This window comes from Benincasa hispida, chromosome 7, assembly GCF_027475165.1.
Source record: "Benincasa hispida cultivar pf3 chromosome 7, pf3_genome.v1.1, whole genome shotgun sequence".
Lineage (NCBI taxonomy): Eukaryota > Viridiplantae > Streptophyta > Magnoliopsida > Cucurbitales > Cucurbitaceae > Benincasa > Benincasa hispida.
This window is the reverse complement of record NC_143484.1, coordinates 8,281,167-8,301,559: the sequence shown is the minus strand read 5'-3', so window position 1 is coordinate 8,301,559 and position 20,393 is coordinate 8,281,167. Positions and strand designations below refer to the sequence as shown.

Below are 20,393 nucleotides of genomic sequence, written 5' to 3'. Positions count from 1 at the left end.
TTACTTTAACAGTCATCTTCTTTTGATAACTTTCAATTCATTTGAATAAAATTCTCTCTTGATATTCATCAATTGGTATCAAAGCATCAAGATCAAATTGGGCTTGATGGAGGGACAAAAGCCTTCCACGGTAGAAACTTCCCAAAACAAAGAGGTGGAGACACCCACCGTCCTATCATCAAAGACTACGACCAAACGCTTGCAGTCAGTCGAAGGTTATGTCAATAGTATCATGAGGTTGCTAGAGAAAATTTCTCTTCAGTTGGATCAATTATCCAAAGGGCAGAAACAACTTCGAGAGTTTATAAAAGAAGAAATCAGGAAAAAAAAAAAAAAAAAAGGGGCAAAAAAAGGAGAAGAAATCGGAGCCGACGACCATAACCACATATTAGAAGACATGGGGCAAGAATTCGGCAGATAAGACAAAGAATCATTGGGGATCACACCATTACAGCATCGTCGGAGGTCATTAACAACTCAACTTCAATAATAAACACTATTGTAGTTTGCACATTTATCGAGTAACTCCATCTTTCCCTCTTTTTATACTTTTCACATTTATCAAGGAACCCCATCTTCCCTTCTATCTGTACTTTTCACATTTATCGAATAACTCTACATCATCCTCTTTCTCTACTTTCACCTTTATCGAGAAACTCTATCTTACAACTCTACAACCCAAACACAAAGTTACTAACTCTAACATATTAATTCCAAACTTATTAACTCCACTCAGTGGGCCAAACGCCCCCTTAGTAGCTAAAATATTAAGTTAAAAAACTCAGGGATTAGAATGCTACCAGATCCATGCCTATAAAGCACAAATACCTGTCAAAAGGCCAATTGTTAGTCTTGGACATGTCGAATTAACACTCTTAACTTGTGTCTGATATGAAATTTTGTCTGACATTAATTTTTTTTCTTTCTAATTTATGACACAAGGACACAGTATGGGAGACATGAGGATGTGGGGGACACATAAATATGAGGACAAAAAAGTGATTATTTAATAAATTGAGCCCTATGTAAACCAAGCCCACTACCCCATTTAGCCCTTTTACACGAAAATACATCAAGCTTCAACATCATAATTTCTACCTACCGTCTCTTGTTTACTTTTTTTTCTCATTAGATTACCTCACTTTCTTTTTTTCTCTCCCTTGTGGAGTTCGTATCTTTGAGCATTGGTATCTTTTCATTTCATCAATATAAAGTTTAGCTTCTTGTTTTAATTTTTTTTTTTTAAATGTTGATTCTTCACTATTTTGTATGCATCAACCATGGGAGTGATAGGTGTGTCTCCTAACTCAAAGACACAGTTATATAACATATAGATCAGATCTATTCAAGTAAAGTCGTAGATGTGCGTCTTCTACTATTTTTTAGGCTCATTTTTTCTCAGATTCTCATCCCACCGTGCCTGTTTTGTGTTGTATTCATGCCTGACGATCTAGACTCCTTAGACCTCATGGACCAAAAGTATATTTTTTCCTTAAAAATTTAAATACAATCTTGACCTGACCTCATATTTGAATTTTCTCTCTTATTCATGAGCTTATGTTTATTCAAGCAAATTTCCGGAAAATCTTACTACGAAGAAAACTGAGAGATGACAAAATTGGTTGATTCTGTGATATGCTTCTAACAGGTTAAGCTGTTTAAATTGAAGTCCGGGGCCTCCACTTGGTGGGACCAAATACAAATGAATCGGAGAATGATTGGTAACAAACCGATCAATAGTTGGCATCAAATGCTCAATATGATGAAGGAAAGATTCCTTCCAGCCGATTATGAGCATATTTTATATAAGCAATATTAGAAATGTAGGTCGGACAATAGAAATGTGGCAAACTATGTAGAGGAATTTCACCATTTGAATGCTAGAACAAGAATCAACGAAAGTGAGAATTACCAAATCGCTAGATTTGTAAACGGTCTAAAGGAAGACATCCATGAACAAATGGATCTTCAACCTGTTATAATTCTATAATTAGGGTTTTCCATTCTTGTAAATATTTTGTGAGATTTTCCTTTTCTATGCTTTGTACTCTTGTATATATTCATATCTTTGGTGAATGAATAAAACATTCTGATTCTTTCTCAAACTAAGAGTTATACATGGTATCAGAGCTCTCTAAATAAACTTAGGGTTTTTGTGAACCTTAGGGTTTGAGAATTTAGAACCCATTTGTGATACGTTTAGGGTTTTGTGGAGAGGTGAGTTTACTCACAGTCGCCGTCTTTGGTTCGTTCGCCGTCGTTAGTCTCCGCCGTCGCAGTCATCACCGCCGCCGCCGCCGTCGAAAAAAAAAAGGCTGTTTTTTTCAACACTGCCCATTCCAACGCGAAGCCCAGCCGCCGGTCTACAAAACCCCCAAAGTCCGGTTGCCATCTGACCAGCGAATGAGGCTCACGCGCCGCTTGTTCCAGCCTGCTGTCCGTCCACGCGCCGGCGCGTGTAGGCGCGTGCGCCGCCATTTTCGTCCGTCTTAAGTGGGTTTCCTCAATGTTGTTGGCTCTTCTTGGTGGTGTGTTTGTTTGGGATAGATAGATATACTCATTGCTTGCGTAGACATCTCTTCGGTAAATTAGGGATTGATTCTTTGCTGTCCGGTGTCTACTTTTTGAGGTAATGGCTGATAAGAAACCAGTAATGTCTGAGATTGTTCCTATGGTGTCAAAAGTAACTGAACACAAATTGAATGGATCCAACTACTATTCATGGAGATCAAATCCATGAGGTGTTTGCTATTATTGTCATAAACCTGGCCATACGAAACGTGAATGCAGAAGATTGTTGAATAAGGGGGAGTTCGCTAAATTTCAGCAGTATCAAGAGTCATTGAGGGCATCATCTTCTACTCCCATTACGACCATCGCAGTGACAGGTAACATTTCTAAATACCTTCTTTCCTCCACGTCAAAATGGGTCATTGACTCTGGCACTACAGACCATATGTCAGGTAACCCCAGTTTATTCTCTACCCTCTGTACATCTACCTCTTCACCTAATGTCACTATAGTTGATGGAACCTCCACTCCTGTTTTAGGATTAGGAACCGTCCATCTCACTGAATCAATTTCTTTGTCACTAGTTTTAAATTTACCAAATTTCTCGTTTAATTTGATTTCGGTCAGTAAACTCACTAGTGATCTTCATTGTTGTGTCTCTTTTTTTTTTCTAGTTATTGCTTATATCAGGATCTTACGACGAAACAGACTATTGGTAAAGGGCGGGAAGTTGGAGGTCTTTACATCTTTGAACCACCAACACCTACGGCCATCACATGCTCTAGCGTGTCGTCTCCCTTTGAATAGCATTGTCGTTTGGGTCATCCGTCTATCTCTGTGTTGAAGAGTCTTCGTCCACAACTTCAACATTTGTCTTCTTTCGATTGTGAGTCATGTCAGTTTGCTAAATTTCATCATTTGAGTTTGTATCCTCGAGCCAATAAACGAGCTAATGCTCCTTTTGAATTAGTCCATTCTGATGTTTTGGGTCCCTATTCTGTTGAGTCCAAAGGAGGGTTTAGGTATTTTGTTACATTTGTCGATGACTATTCTCGTGTTACGTGGTTATATTTAACGAATTACTTTCACATTTTCGTAACTTCCATGCCGAAATTCAAACTCAGTTTAGTGGTATTCTTAAAATCCTACGGAGTGATGATGCTAAGGAATATTTCTCTCATACACTCAAGTCTTATTTAGATGCCCATGGCATTCTTCATCAATCTTCTTATGTTGATACTCCATCTCAAAATGGGGTTGCAGAACAAAAGAATCATCATCTCCTTGAGACAGCCAAAGCTTTGATGTTTCAGATGCATGTTCCAAAATCCTTTTGGGCTGATGCTGTTTCCACAGCTTGTTTCTTAATAAATTGCATGCCCTCTTCCATTCGTAAGGGTGAGATACGTTTTCGTACTTTGTGCCCCAAGCAACATTTGTTTCCCATTCAACCCAGAATATTTGGTTGTACCTGCTTTGTTCGGGATGTTCGGCCTCAGCATACCAAGCTGGATCCAAAGTCCCTAAAATGTATTTTCCTTGGTTATTCCCGTGTCCAAAAGGGGTATCGGTGTTATTGTCCTAGTCTAAATATATATTTAGCCTCTCCTGATATCACATTTTTTTAAAATACCCCATTTTTTTCATCACCGTCTTTCTCTTCGAATAAGAGTCAGGGAGAGCATAAGGAATTAGAGGATGATTTCCTTGTCTACACAATTATTTCTCCTTCCGATCCTCTTCCTAATTCATCTCTTCCTGTGGCTACCTCTACTCTTCCTCCCATCGTTAAGGTCTATACTCGACGACAACCTCCTCCAGTTCCATGCCCTGTACCAGAGTCTTCTTTGTCATTGGATCCAGAAACGGGTGATGATCTTCCTATTGCTCTTCGTAAAGATAAACGTACTTGTGCTCATCCTATTTCCTCTTTTGTTTCATATAACCATTTGTCACCTTCCACAAGTTCATTCATTACATCCTTAGAGTCTATATCCATCCCGAAAACTGTTCATGAGCTTTGTCTCATCCTGGTTGGTGTGCAGCAATGGTGGAAGAGATGACTGCCTTAGATGATAATTGTACTTGGGATTTAGTTTCACTCCCTGCAGAAAAGAAGGTTATCGGTTGCAAATGGGTGTTTGCAGTTAAAGTCAATCCTGATGGTTCTGTTGCTCGGTTAAAAGCGCGCCTCGTAGCGAAAGGCTACGCACAAACTCATGGCGTTGACTATGCTGATACTTTTTCTCCTGTAGCAAAAATGGCATCTGTGAGGTTGTTTATTTCATTAGCTTCAATCAATCATTGGCCTTTACATCAGCTTGATATTAAAAATGCATTTCTTCATGGTGATCTTCAAGAAGAGGTGTATATGGAGCAACCACCAGGGTTTGTTGCTTAGGAGGAGAATGGAACAGTGTGTCGCCTTCGTAAATCCTTGTATGGATTAAAGCAGAGTTTGGTTTGATAAATTTAGTCAGGTGATTGAAAGCTTTGGAATGTGGAAGTGCAGGTCAGATCATTCAGTCTTTTTTAAGAGATCTGAGGGTGGTGTCATCTTGTTAGTCGTATATGTGGATGATATTGTGATTACTGGTGATGATGCTTTAGGTATCCAGTCACTAAAGACCTTTCTTCATAGTCAATTCCATATAAAAGATTTGGGCATGTTGAAATACTTCTTAGGAATTGAGGTAATAAGAAGCAAGAAAGGAATTCTATTATCACAGAGAAAATATGTACTTGACTTGTTGACTGAAACAGGAAAGCTAGGGGCTAAGCCATGTAGTACCCCAATGATACCCAACTTACAGCTCACAAAAGATAGAGAATTGCTAAAAGATTCTCAAAGATATAGAAGGTTAGTGGGAAAACTTAATCACCTTACAGTGACTCGACCCGACATAGCCTATTTAGTAAGTATTGTGAGTCAGTACATGTCATGCCCTACAGTTGATCATTGGGCTGCATTGGAACAGATTCTTTGTTTTTTGCAGGCTGCTCCCGGGCGTGATTTATTATATAAGGATTATGGTCATACTAATATTGAATGTTTCTCAGACGCCGATTGGGCAGGATCTAAAGAAGACAGAAGATCAACCTCAGGGTATTGTGTTTTTGTTGATGGTAATTTGATTTCTTGGAAGAGAAAGAAGTAAAATGTGGTGTCACGTTCAAGTGCAGAATCAGAATATAGAGCAATGGCACAATCTGTGTGTGTATTGATTTGGATATATGAACTTCTTGTTGAGTTGGGGATTTGAAATCACCACACCGACAAAGTTGTGGTGTGATAATCAAGCAGCACTTCATATTGCTTCTAATCCAGTTTTTCATGAAATGACTAAATATATTGAAGTTGATTGTCATTTTGTACGTGAGAAAATTCAACAAGGGTTGGTATCTACAGGATATGTAAAGACTGGAGAACAATTAGGAGATATCTTCACGAAAGCATTGGATGGAAGACGTATAGATTATCTATGTAACAAGTTGGGCATGATTAACATATATGCTCCAACTTGAGGGGAGTGTTATAATTCTATAATTAGGGTTTTCCATTGTTGTAAATATTTTGTGATATTTTCCTTTTCTATGCTTTGTACTCTTGTATATATTCATATCTTTGGTGAATGAATAAAGCATTCTGATTCTTTCTCAAACCTAAGAGTTTTACCCAACCCATAAGCACGCTTCCAGCAGCAATTTCAATGGCATACAGAGTCGAAGTCAAATAAGAAATATGACTGAAGGCTAGCAATTCCAAGAAGAATATGTGGGAAAAGTCTTTCAATTCATATCAACGTAAAAACATGGATGTTGGTAAGCAAGTTCAAGTTTGGGGAATTTCAAACTCAAAGATGAACCAATTTTTAAACCAAATCAAAGAGTAAAGATTCAAGAACCATCAAGCAAGAAGAGTGGCCCAAACAATTACCAACGACCCAATCTTGGTAATGTTTCCATTGTGGCCAACAGGGGCACTTGTCCAATGAATGCCCCCAAAGAAGAGTCCTGGCTTATGCTGAAGCAGAGGAGACTCAACAAGAAGAGGAAGATCAAAATCTTGAGGAAGAATATAATGAATTACGACCTGATGAAGGGGAATGGATTTTGTGTGTCCTCCAAATAATTTTGTTACACCAAAAACAAAAGTTCACCCACAGAGACACGCTCTTTTCAGAACTAGATGTACCATTAATGGAAAAGTGTGTAATGCCATCATCGACAATGGCAGCAGCGAGAACGTAATTTCTTCCAAATTAGTGCAAGCACTCAACCATATACTTGATCCTCATCCTCAACCATACAAAGTTAGCTGGATCAAAACTGGAGGGGAAGCCCAGATAAGTTTTACTTCCACTGTGCCACTGTGTTGGTAATCTTTATAAAGATCAAATTGTGTGTGAAGTTATTGATATGGATGTGTGCCATGTATTGATAGTCCACCCTTGGCAGTATGATTTACAAGCAGTCCATAGAGGTAGGGCGAACACGTACGAATTCTCAATGAAGGCACTTTGGGTGGGTGCTATGATATCATGAAGGCACTTTGCCACAATTTTGTATGTTAAGGTGGTGAGATTAATGGGTCTAAAGTATTTGACCAAAACCGCATCTTCTTTCTTTGGAATTAAGCATATTAAATTCTCCTTGACACAAGGATTCAGTTTCCCATTTTCATAGAATTCTCCAAAGAGCTGCTTGAAATACCCTGAGAAGTATTTCCAGAATTTTATGAAAAAATCAACTGTACATCCATCAGGCTCTGAGCTTTGTTCTTTTCAAGATTCTTCGAGGCATATCTTATTTCTTCTTCTGAAAACCGGGCTGTTAGACTGATATTCTGGGCTGTTGTTACCTTGGTCCAATTGAACAGTAACAGTATTGAGCCTATACTTAAAGATTTCAAGTAAAGTGATGAGTAAAAATTCAAAATCATCTCTTCAATCTCCCGGAAGGATTTGGTTGGAGTGCCTTGATCGTTTAAGAGCTCTGAAATCAGATTCCTCCTCTTTTTTGCCGCTAGAAACTGATGGAAAAAATTGGTGTTCTCATCCCCTAGCTTTAACCAGTTGAGTTTACTTGTTTGTAACAGATTCCTTTCCTCTGTTTTGAGAATTTCCAGTAGATCCGCTTTTAAGGACAACCTTAAGTTCAGGTCAGTATCAGTGCTTTCAAAGTCTTCATCCACTATTTCCATTCTTTCTAATTACTCAGGAATGTACTCTCCTCTTCTTTTATTTTCTATTTTCTCGTTAACTTGCCTGGAAATTGTGTGTTCATATGGTGTTCCTAAGTTTATAGTTTTGGATAGAGATGTTAAAAGGAGATTTAGTGATGACTCATCTTTGCAAGACTTGGTTTCCAGTTGGATCTTACAACAAGCTTCAACCATGAAAGCTTGGCCCTTTTAAAGTTTTGAAGAAGTATGGTGACAACACTTATAAGATTGAATTACCGAATGATCAACTCATCAGTCCAATCATCAACGTTGCCAATTTGAAAGAATATTTCCCAGTAGACCAATTTTCTCTTTCAACTTAAACTCGAGGACGAGTTTTCTTTCATTTGCATGGAGGGAATTTGACGTATTCATCCTTAATGTATTTTATCTTTTGTTATTAGTTTAGGTTTTTAACTGGTTCTTTAGGTTTTAGTATTGTATTAACCGGTTCTTTTAAAATCTAGTTTTTGTAATCTTTAGTTTCTATAGTTACCGTTTGTAACCATCAGCCCCTAGGTTGTTATGAAGTTTAGTATTTAAAATAAACTTTTCAAATTTTCAATGCATCTTTGAGGTATGTTCAGAATTTTGGCATTCTCTCTCAACTTGGCACATCACTTTTTGTAGTTTCAAGGGTTTTCTTTCCCCTTTTTCTTCTCGATTATGCCTTTTTTTAATCTTCATTTCTTCTCTTTTTTTTTTTTTTTTTAACAGAAAATCTAGTCTTTGTAGGTTTCCTTTTTTTGCCATCTTTGGTATCACTTTAATGCATTAATGAAATGTTTCCTTTTCAAAATATACATGTTAATTCATAATTTAATCTACAACAAACTACGCTTGGAGGGGAAACAAATCTACAAAGAAAAAATCCTTTACTCTAGCCGTGATCCTTATCCAAATTAAATATACAAGAGTGAACGTAGGTAAACTTACAAATTAATAGCATCTTGTTTTTCTGAATCCATGTAGGCATTGCTATAATATCTTTGAAGAGTTCTGAAGAACTCCTGAGACTGTGTTGCTGCTTTCCACTGTCCCCTTCTCTCAGAGAATATCTATTTAGCAGCCAAGATGCAGAAAATTTAGAAAGAAGGACATTGATACCTCTGTAGTTTTGATAACAAGAATCATTCCTCAAGTAGAAAGGAATTCAAAAGCATAGTGAGTCATCAATTCAAAAAGGAACAACAATAAAACTGCTTACATATAATTTCTTAGTAGAAAAAATATAACAATTCCCCTCACAAAATAGATCAAAAAAATCATCTCATTGTGTACTTCAGGATTAAATTTACTTAAAAATTAAACATTTTTCCTGAACAATGAAGTTGCAGAATGAAATAGCAGACACGTTTCTGTAACACCTACTGTTTTCAAATGTACATTCCAAAGCATTTTTTGGGCTTTTATAATTTTCACAGCTTGTTTCATCTAGTTGTAATGATAAAATCCTATATTACATTTTATTTTTGATGACCGACATATTCCCTATAAAATCAAAAGTTTTTTTCCGTTATACTTATATTTTTTTCGAAATGTTTGTCTCATCTTGCAAAGTTAGAGCCCCAAATGCACGAAGTAGATTAGTGTTAGTGATATAATATTAAATTTGTTTTCACCCATCAGGTTAAGCTTTTGGGTCAATTGGAGCATATGGTCCAAGAGGTCCTATGTTCAAATCTCATTTCCTTCCCAATTAATATTTTTTTTAGTACAACAACTGAGGGGTGGAGAATCGAACCTCCAACTTCTAGGGAGGAAGGTCATACCAATTACCTGTAAACTAAGCTCACTTTGGCTCTTCCCAATTAACATCGACTTCCACTTATTGGGTCTTCTACATATTTCTAACCCACAAGTGAGGGGGAGTGTTAGTGATATAATACTAAATTTACCTTCACTCATCACTTAAGCTTTTGGGTCAATCGGTGATTTAACAATTAGGATATTCTCTATGTTCAAAAAAGATACAAATGTTAGTCTCTATCTCAGCAGGGTACCTGCTTATCTCCCAACGCTACCTTTCTTCTCAGGGAAAATTAACTTTTTACTGATAAGTAAAAAGTAAACAAAGAGGAATTTGGAAAGTCCCAAAGAATTTTTTCAAAAGGCATGCCTTCCCAAGATTTTAAGAAACTCGAGTTTTATTAGAAAATAATTTTCCCTCACTGGACGAGAACAATCAATTATTGCAGCCTTCATTTTCCCCCGGTTTTAATGGAGTAGATTTATCTTCAGCATTTAATTTGGTGGGAAATAGCCCTAAAATTTCGGTGACAGAGAAGGATAGGTCAGATTCTCAAGCTCTCAAAACTCCTCATAAAAAATTAAAAAGACCTACCTTCATGCCTTGTTATCAAAAATATTATTCTCGTAAAAATGGGGTTGCATTTTTATCATAGGATGCTTATTTTAATCCTGATGTAATTGAAGTTTGCTGCACGCTTGCCCAAGCTCCAGCTATAATTAGGAAATAGCCCGAGATCTCTTGTTCCAACCATGCTGTCACTAGAACGATTACTCCAGTTCCAAATGGAAAATTCAATTTAACGAGGGAAGTTCCATCTATTACAAATCCTAAAAGTCAAGTGTTAAGGAAGATTTTGATGACGACTCTTCGGCAAGTGTGAGCAGTGAAGAACCGGAAATTTTGGTTCCAAATGCGGCCTCAAAACAGGAAGATATTATTTCCGGGAAAGAGGTTGCAGATCTCTTTCAAACTCCTACCTTCAAACAGTTACCACATATGCTTTCTTGTAAGTTCTCATTAATTAAGTCTCATGAAATCCCTTCAAAGTTTTCATCCTTAATTAAAGCTAGCAGTTTGAAGTTCGGAAGGGTGATGCATCACAATTCAATTTAATTTTTCCAGAATTTTTGTCCTCAGTTTTATATATCCAGAAGAGTTAGCAGCCTTAGAAGTCATTGGGTCAACATCTCAAGAACTTGGCTAAAAGTAGAATCTTTGGCAGCCTTTAAAGTAGGTAACGGTAAAAGGGTAGCTTTTTGGCTTGACCCATGACTGGAAATCGTTCCTCTAAAAGACTCCTTTCCTAGTCTTTTCATCATCTCTACCAAACCTGATGGTACAATACATGATTTTTGGGACGAGGCATTAAATTCTTGGTCTTTCTATTTTTGAAGACTGCTAAAGGAAGAAGAGCCAAAAAACTTCCAGCTCCTGATTGAAAAGCTTTCCCACCCTAAACTTAATTTGCTTCTCGATAAAAGAAGGTGGATTTTAGAACCAAGTGGGATTTTTTCAGTCAAATCTCTCGTAATGCACTTATCCTTCTCTTCTCCAATTGGAACACATTTAGAATCAGCATTGTGGAAATCCAAGAGCCCTAGAGGGGTAAATATTCTGATTTGGATTATGCCGAATGGCTTGCTTAACAGTGCAAATATTCTTCAAAGGAAGCTGCCTAATCATTATATTTCTCCACAGGTTTGCTCTCTATATTTGGCAAATTCAGAATCTCTTTCACATTTGTTCTTACCGTGTGTTTTTGTAGAAAATTGTTGGATACGTTTATTTAATTGCTTCAATGCCAACTAGGTTTTTGACAATGACTTTAAGGCAAATGTGCTTCAACTTCTTATTGGACCCAAATTGAAGAAGAAGCCAAATCACTTTGGGTCAATGCAATCAAAGCTTTGTTATCAGAACTATGGTTTGGAATCAAAGAGTGTTTCATGACAAAGCATCTCTTTGCTCCCTTAAATTTGATACCGCTCTTATCAATGCCTCCTCTTGGTGCTCTCTCTCCAAAGATTTTAAAGATTTCTCCATTCAAGACATCAATCTCAATTGATCTTGTAACTGCTTAGATTTTGGCCACAATTTAATTTTCAGATTTTCATTTTGGTGTAAGCCTTTGTATCAGGCATGGATTAGTCGGATTTGTACTCAGTTTTAGAATTTTCGCTCTACTTTTTAGGATATGATGAGAGTGCTATGGAGGTGTCAACCTAGTTGAGATGTCCTGGTGCATTTGTTGATCCTCTGTTTTGTTTTCTAGTGTTTGTTTCCTTTCATTCACTTGTAACATCTTTCATTAAGATAATGAAGTGGTTTGTTTCTTGTTAAAAAAAAAAAAAGTTATGTGGTTGTTTTTCTGAAGCTGCAGGTTATGATTAAATTGGTTTGAAGTGCTTGGTTATGTGGTTGGAGTTTATTCTTGTCCCAGCTAATTTGGTGCTTTTCTTCTTCAAAGCTTATTTGGCAACGTTCTTTTCTTTTAACTGCTGGTCGCTAGAGTATTTCTTGTCTGTGGGAGCGTTTGCTTATCTTGGGCTGAGGTTTCCATGTCATGGGATTTTATTTGTTCGACAAACTTCATAGTTGTATTTTTTGCTCCTCAGCAACAGTTTCTTGTTCGATCAAGCTCAAAGGTCGGGGCTCTTCCCTCATCAACATTCGGTTTGTTGTAGCAGCTGTTTTTGTGGGTTTGATTTTTCGTCAGCTCTCTACATTAATCTCAAGTTCAGCCTTTGCAAGATATTACGATGGAAGCTTTTCTTCTATTTTTTTCGGGCTTGTTCGAGTTTAAGTCTTCTAGAATTTGGGTTTCTCTTGAGTTATGTGTTTATTGGATTGTTTTACTATTTCTAGGGTTTCAGCCTTTATGATGTAATTTGGTTCGAGCTGTTAAAAGAAAATGAGGGTTTATACTTGTTATAATTCTATAGTCAGGGTTTTCCATTCTTGTAAATATTTTTTGATATTTTCCTTTTCTATGCTTTGTACACTTGTATATATTCATATCTTTGATGAATAAATAAAGTATTCCGATTCTTTCTCAAACCTAAGAGTTTTACATGGTATCAGAGCTCTCTAAACAAACTTAGGAATTTGTCAACATTAGGGTTTGAGAATTTAGAACCCGTTTGTGATACGTCTAGGGTTTTGTGGAGAAGTGAGTTTACACTTTTGCTCACAGTTGCTGTCTTCTATTCGTTCGCCTTCGTTAGCCGCCGCCGTCACCGGGGAAAAACAAAAGTTGTTTTTTTCCCGACACCGCCCAGTCCAACGAGGAGCCCAGCCGCCGATCTACAAAACCCCAAAGTCCAGTTACCATCTGACCAGCGCGTGAGGCTCACGCGCCGACTGTTCCATATTGCCATCCTTCCACGCGTCGGTGCGTGTAGGCGCATGCGCCGCCGTTTTTTCATCTGTCTCCTATGGGTTTCCTCAGTGTTGTTGGCTCTTCTTGGTGGTGTGTTTGTTTGGGATATATAGATATACTCGCTGCTTGTAAAGACATCTCTTCAGTAAATTAGGGTTTGATTCTCTGCTGTCCGGTGTCTATTTTTTAAGGTAATGGCTGATAACAAACCAGTAATGTCTGAGATTGTTCCTATGGTGTCAAAAGTAACTGAACACAAGTTGAATGGATCCAACTACTATTCATGGAGATCAAATCCAGGAGGGGTTGTTTGTTATTATTGTCATAAACCTAGTCATACGAAACGTGAATGCAGAAGATTGCTGAATAAGGGTCAGAGGATGCAATCACCCTCTGCACATGTCGCCTCTACTCCTGATAATCTTGACAAGTCAATTACGATTTCTGCAAAGGAGTTTGCTAAATTTCAGCAATATCAAGAGTCATTGAGGACATCATCTTCTACTCCCATTACGACCATCGCAGAGACAAGTAATATTTCTAAATGCCTTCTTTCCTCCACATCAAAATTGGTCATTAACTCTGGTGCTACAGACCATATGACAGGTAACCCCAGTTTATTCTCCAACCTTTGTACATCTACCTCTTCACCTAATGTTACTATAGCTGATGAAACCTCCACTCATGTTTTAGGATCAAGAACCGTCCATCACACTGAATCAATTTCTTTATCATCAGTTTTAAATTTACCAAATTTCTCGTTTAATTTGATTTCGGTTAGTAAACTCACTCGTGATCTTCATTGTTGTGTCTCCTTTTTTCCTGGTTATTGCTTATTTCAGGATCTTACGACGAAACAGACTATTGGTAAAGGGTGGGAATTTTGAGGTCTTTACATCTTTGAACCACAAACACCTACGGCCATCACATGCTATAGCGTGTCGTCTCCCTTTGAAGAGCATTGTCGTTTGGGTCATCCGTCTATCTCTGTGTTTAAGAGTCTTCGTCCACAACTTCAATATTTGTCTTCTTTAGATTGTGAGTCATGTCAATTTGCTAAATTTCATCGTTTGAGTTAGGGTTTTCCATTCTTGTAAATATTTTGTGATATTTTCCTTTTCTATGCTTTGTACACTTGTATATATTCATATTTTTTGTGAATGAATAGAGTATTTTGATTCTTTCTCAAACCTAGGAATTTTACAATACTAAATTAGGTTATTCCTAATTATTATTTCCTCTATAGTATTTTCCTTTTATGTATTTTCTTTTATCGGTTTATTGATGGCTATTTATTCACCTTGTAAAAGGTTGATTATGTATTATGAGTGCTATAATATGTATTTATATTGTAACTATAATTAGTTGTCTTTTATTGTAATTTTATATCTCCTAGATTAGGGCTTCCTTTTTTTTTCCTTTTAGCAAGTGAAGTTTTTTCAACCTTGGTCAACAGAATTCATGAAAAAGATTTGTTTGAAGGATTTGTGGTAGGAAAGGATAATATCCATATTACAATTCTCCAATTTGCAGACGACACCCTCTTATTTTGTAGAAATGATGATGGAATGTTAGAGATTCTCCGAAAAACTCTTGCATTATTTGAATAGTGCTCCGGTCAGAAAATAAATTGGGAAAAGTCGGCCATATGTGGAATTAATATTGAAGAATCCAAGCAAGAAGCCGTGGCCTCAAGGTTAGGTTGTAAATCTTTGCAGTTGCCTTTTTTATACTTAGGTCTTCCTTTGGGCGGTTATCCAAAAAAGACTTCTGGCAGCCGGTGATAGACAAACTTCAAAGTAAACTTGACAAATGGAGAAGGTATAACCTCTCAAGTGGCGGTAGGGCAACTTTATGCAATGCAGTTCTTTCAAATTTACCAACCTATTATATGTCTTCCTTCTTAATGCCAGAAAAGGTTATTTCCTCTATAGAAAGAATTATGAGAAATTTCTTTTGGAAAGGACATAGAGGAGGGAAGCTAAATCATTTGGTAAAATGGGAGATTGTATCAAAAAAAGTTGAGGATGGGGTCTGGCTCTAGGAGGATTAAAAGGAAGAAATTTGGCTCTTCTTGCCAAATATGGGGGTGGCGATTTATCCATGAGAATTCTTCTCTATGGACACAAGTTATAAAGAGTATTCATGGAAGAAATTTTGGTGATTGGCACACTTCTAGAAAGTCATTTTGTAGTCTTCGTAGTCCTTGGATCAGCATATCAAAAACCTGGTTGAAAGTAGAAGCCTTGGCAGTCTTCAAACTGGGAAATGGAAGCAGAATAGCCTTCTGGCATGACTCTTGGACTGGTAACACACCCCGTTTTCCCTCTTTATTTAGAATTGCTTCTAACCAAAATGGATCTATTTTGGATCATTGGGATTCTCAAACCCTCTCTTGGTCTCTACCCTTCAGAAGACTATTAAAAGATGAAGAAATACCAGACTTTCAGACTTTGCTCCTCTTGATTTCCAACATAAAGCCTTTTCTCAGACCTGACTCTCGATCTTGGTCCTTAGAAGCAAGTGGTACATTCACGGTAAAATCTTTGTCTAACCATCTTGCCACCTCACCTCTTGACACCCACTTTTTAAAAGCTTTATGGAAGACCAATAGTCCTCGAAGAGTGAATATTATGGTTTGGATCTTGCTTTTTGAAACCCTAAACAGCGCCTCAGTTCTGCAACAAAGGCTGCCCTCCCATTTTCTTTCTCCTAATCAGTGTGTTTTATGTAAATAGCTGGAGAAGACTTCCAACACTTGTTCTTTAACTGCTTCTTCGCAAGAAATTGTTGGCTAGTCCTTTTTAAATCCTTCAACATTAGCTGGGTTTTCGACATTACTTGTAAAAAGAACGTTCAGCAGTTGCTCAGTGGTCCTATTCTCAAAAAAGCCCCAAATCTGATTTGGTACAATGCAGTAAAAGCAATACTAGTTGAAATTTGGTTCAAAAAAAATCAAAGAATCTTTCAAGATAGAGAACACACTTGGTTCTCCCGCTATGAGGCTGCTAAACTTAATGCTTCTCAATGGTGTTCTCTTTCAAAGCATTTTGCAGCATACTCCCTTCAAGATTTATGTTTGAATTGGCAAGCATTCATCCTCCCAGTATGATTGTGTTTTAAGGAGAAGGGACACTACTATCCAACCTTGAAGACTTAAATAGTTAGGCTTATTTTCTTGTTTTCCCTCCTGTTTTGTATTATGTCCATAAAAAGAGGGCACTTTTTCTTTGTATTCAATTCTCTTGTAAGTTCCATATTCTCCGTTTTTGTTTGAGTTCTATGGACATGATGAGGACGTTAAGGGGGTGTCGACCTAGTTGAGATGCCCAAGTGCGTCTCCTGATCCCGTATCTTATATCGCTCATATTTAAGTACACATCTCTTGTACTTTCTTTTTATGCATTAATAAAAAGTATGGTTTCCTTTTCAAAAAAAAAAAAAGATTAGGGTTTCTTAGTTGTCTATATATATATATATATATATATATATATATATCTTCAGCCTGATTAATTGAATAAGATAATTATTCTCTCCAAAACTATTGAATACATGGTATCAGAGCAGTCTAGGGTTTAGAATTTTCGTTCGACGACTATGTTAGGGTTTATGCTTCTCACAAGGTTAGGGTTTGAGTTGATTCATCAAGTTTGAGTAGCTGTTTGTCTACACCACCCATCCCAGGAGAAGTGCCGTCGCCGTCCAATCAAGTTTGCCATCATCAATTGCCAGAAAAATCTGTGCGTGAAGCTCACGTGCCACAATTTTGATTCTGCTTCGTCGTCACGCGCCGGTGTGTGGGAGCACGTGGGACCACTTCTCCACGTTCCGTCAGTTGGGTTCTTCTCGGCTCACATTTTCTGTTTCTTTTTTTTTTTTTGGAAAAGAAAACAATTCATTGATATAAGAGAATAGCGAGCAAAAGCCCAAAGTACAAGAGGGTTATACAATGAGCTAAATAACAACCGAATACCAAACGGATCAGTTAGCACACTCGGACATCTCAACTAGGTTGACACCCCCTTAGCGCCCTCATCACATCCAAAAACAAACTAAGACTAGCTACAAATAAATGAATAGCGCAAAGCATTACACTCCTAAAAATGAACAAACACTGGGGAAAAAACAGAAACAAACAGTCTGAAAAATCAAAGAAAATCGCTGGCTATTGAAGAGGCTAAAAACCATCACTTGAAAGGGAGGCAAACACTCTCCAATTGAGATTGAATTCTGATAAACTATAGCTATTAAAATGCTTGGAGAGGATACACCAAGAAGAAGCAAGCCAACGGGCTGATTCGAATCAATCATGGCAGCCAAGAGCCTTATCATGAAACACCCTTTGATTTCTTTCAAACCAAAGGTCTGCCAAAAGAGTCATGACCGCATTAAACCACAATATACGGCTGGATTTGTGGAGATTTATACCAACTAAAAGCTGCAGCAAGTTACCCTTAAAATCATTGCTCATAACCTATGAAAAGTTGAAGAAGGACAGCAACTTCTCCCAACACCAAGCGGAATAGGAACATGCAAAGAAAAGGTGGAGGGAGTCTTCAGACCAATGTAGGCACAAAGGGCATATTGAAGGAGAAATAAAGCTGGTTGCCAACTTTCTTTGCAAAACCGAAGCTACATTCAGCTGACCAAAAAGCATTATCCAGACTAAAATGTTAATCCTTCGCGGGCTGCAAGTCTTCCACAGGGCCGAGTAAAGAGTTTTGTCCAATGGGGAGGAGGGGGAAAGGTGTATTTTAAGTGAATTGACCGTGCAGAGACCCGAGGCTGAAATAGACCATTCCCTTTTATCAACATCCTCTGAAATTTTCCTTGTTGCAATAACCCCAAACAACTCTTGAAAAGAAATGATCTCCTCATCTTTAAGCAAACGACAAAAGGTGATTGACCAAGCGGCCAATCTATTGTCCCAATGGTCAGCAACCGAACCATTTGGAAATAAGGTGATTCTGAAAAGACTTGGAAATAAGGTACTGAAAGGGGTCACTCCCTCCCAAGGGTCTAACCAAAATGCAATTTTGCTGCCATTTCCAAGTTTGAAAATGGCCAATGACTCAACTTTTAGCCAAGACTTCGAAATACCGATCCACGGGCTTCTCAAACTTCTGCCCCCTTTACCTGCCGTGTGCCAATTAAAAGGATCTGAGCCATGAATGCTTCTGATAACTTGACCCCAAAGAGAGCCTTCCTCTTTGAAAAATCTCTAGCCCCATTTAGCAAGTAGTGCTAAATTCATAGTTTTGAATCCACCAAGGTCGAGGCCTCCATCTGTCAAAGGTTTTTGCACCGAAGCCCACTTCACCAAGTGATTTAACTTGCTGCCATTGTGTCCTTCCCAAAAGAAGTTCTTTGTAATCCTTTCCAATTTTGATGCAACTCCATCCGGCAATATGAATATGGACATAAAATGCGTTGGGAGGTTAGACAAAACTGACTTGCATAATGTGACTCTACCTCCTCTTGATAGGTTGAAACGCTTCCATTTGTCCAATTTAGCTTGAAAATTGTCCAAAACAGGTTGCCAAAAAGACAGATTTGTCGGGTACCCACCTAAAGGCAGCCCAAGGTATAGGATTGGAAGATGATCAGCCTTACAATTTAATGAAGCAGCAGTGGAAATCAACTCATTTTCATCCACATTTATACCATAAAGGGCTGATTTATCCCAATTTACTTTCTGCCCTGAACGCCATTCGAAAAACTCCACCGTTTGCTTTAGTTTTGCAAGCATTTTGCTGTCATATTTACAAAACAATGGCATATCATCCGCAAATTGAAGGATGGAGATTTGAATTTTATCTTTGCCAACCACAAAACCTTCATAAAGACCGGCTTGAAAAATCTTGTTCACCAAAGCACTTAAAACTTCACTTACAAGAAGGAAAAGGAAAGGTGAGGGGATCATCTTGCCTAATACCTCTTGTGGCAGCCACCCTTCCCCTTGGTTTACCATTGATGAAGACTGAAAACATTGGATTTTTAACGTAGCCCATAATCCAATCTATCCAATTCTGACCAAAGTTTTTGCTTCTCAACACCTTTTCTAGGAATCCCCAATCAACACGATCAAAGGCCTTTTCCAAATCAAGCTTGAGAATCCACCCCTTCTTTTTCACTTTATATTCTTCCACAGCTTCGTTAGCAATAAGAATGGGGTCTAATATTTGCCTTCCTTCAATAAAGGCACTTTGGGAAGAAGCTATAATGCTAGGCCTCACTAATTTTATTCTTTCAGCAAAAACAGCCCTAATAGGCATCTGGGGCTGTTTGTTCTATTGGTTCAACTTTGATTTATGTTCAATTTGGGGCTGTTTTGTTCTTTTGGTTCAACTTTGATTTCGATTTTGGTTTGTTCTTTCTGCTCGTGAGATCTACAAACTGTTTATTAACTCATAATGGATGAAGTGAAGCATATGGTAGTATCTAATGTAATTTCCCTAGCATCCAAGATAAATGAACACAAGTTAAATGGATCAAATTACTATGATTGGCGTCAGACGATTCGATTTTATTTGCATAGTACAGATATGGATGATCATGTGACTGAGGAGCCACCAAAAGATGAAAAGAGAAAGGCTTGGCTTCGTGATGACGCTTGACTTTATCTTCAGATTTAGAATTCTATTGAAAGTGAGGTTGTTGGCTTGGTAGATCATTGTGATTATGTGAAAGAACTCTAAGAATTCTTCTATACTCTAGAAAAGAACACGTTCATAGAATGTTTGATGTCTGTACGCAATTCTTTCAAGCTAAACAGAAAGTAGAATCTATTACAAGTTACTTTATGAGACTTAAGAAGACAGTTGCTGAACTTGCTTTACTATTGTCGTTTAGTCCCGATATCAAAGTTCAACAAGCTCAGCGAGAAAAGATGGTGGTTATGATATTTTTAATGGACTTTTACTCTGAGTTTGGAATGGCTAAAACACAGATTCTTTCTGATTCTGAAACTCCGTCACTAGAGGAAGCCTTCAGTCGTGTTCTTCGTATTGAGAGTTCTCAATCCAATTCGCCTATTTCTCAACCCAACAGTATGAGTAAGAATAATAATAACTCCAGCAGTACTTTAGAGATGACTAACAATTTTTAGAACCCTAGTTATGATAATCGAATATCAGATTCTCAGGACATCGTCTGTCACTATTGTCGTAAGCCAAGACTGTAACGTGATTGTCAAAAGTTATTGTATAAGACTCAACCATCTCAACATGCTCAAATAGCTTCCACCAATGATATGGCTGAGAAGTCTGCTACCATTTCTGCTGACGACTTTGCTAAATTTCAAGTATTTAAGGAATCCTTGCAAGCATCTTCTTCATCAAATCCTATTGCCACCATTGCCGAGACAAGTAATACGAAATGTCTTCTTGCTGACGACTTTGCTAAATTTCAAGTATTCAAGGAATCCTTGCAAGCATCTTCTTCATCAAATCCTATTGCCACCATTGTCCAGACAAGTAATACGAAATGTCTTCTTACATCATCTACCAAATGGATCATAAACTCTG

The 20,393-nt window shown here is 37.7% G+C and overlaps 1 protein-coding gene across 2 annotated transcripts in view; it reads right to left on the bottom strand.

The window, feature by feature from the left end:
- Nucleotides 1-2,031: 2,031 nt before the first annotated feature.
- Nucleotides 2,032-20,393, bottom strand: part of LOC120068965 (phosphoinositide phosphatase SAC4-like) — a 58,897-nt gene continuing 40,535 nt past the window's right edge. The window contains exon 11 of one of the 2 annotated variants that reach the window (XM_090315691.1): nt 2,032-8,793. In XM_090315691.1, the coding sequence (XP_090171817.1) occupies nt 8,668-8,793 (126 nt within the window). In that variant the 3' untranslated portion in view covers nt 2,032-8,667. The remainder of the gene's footprint in view (nt 8,794-20,393) is intronic. The other variant, XM_090315689.1, reaches the window with a different exon arrangement.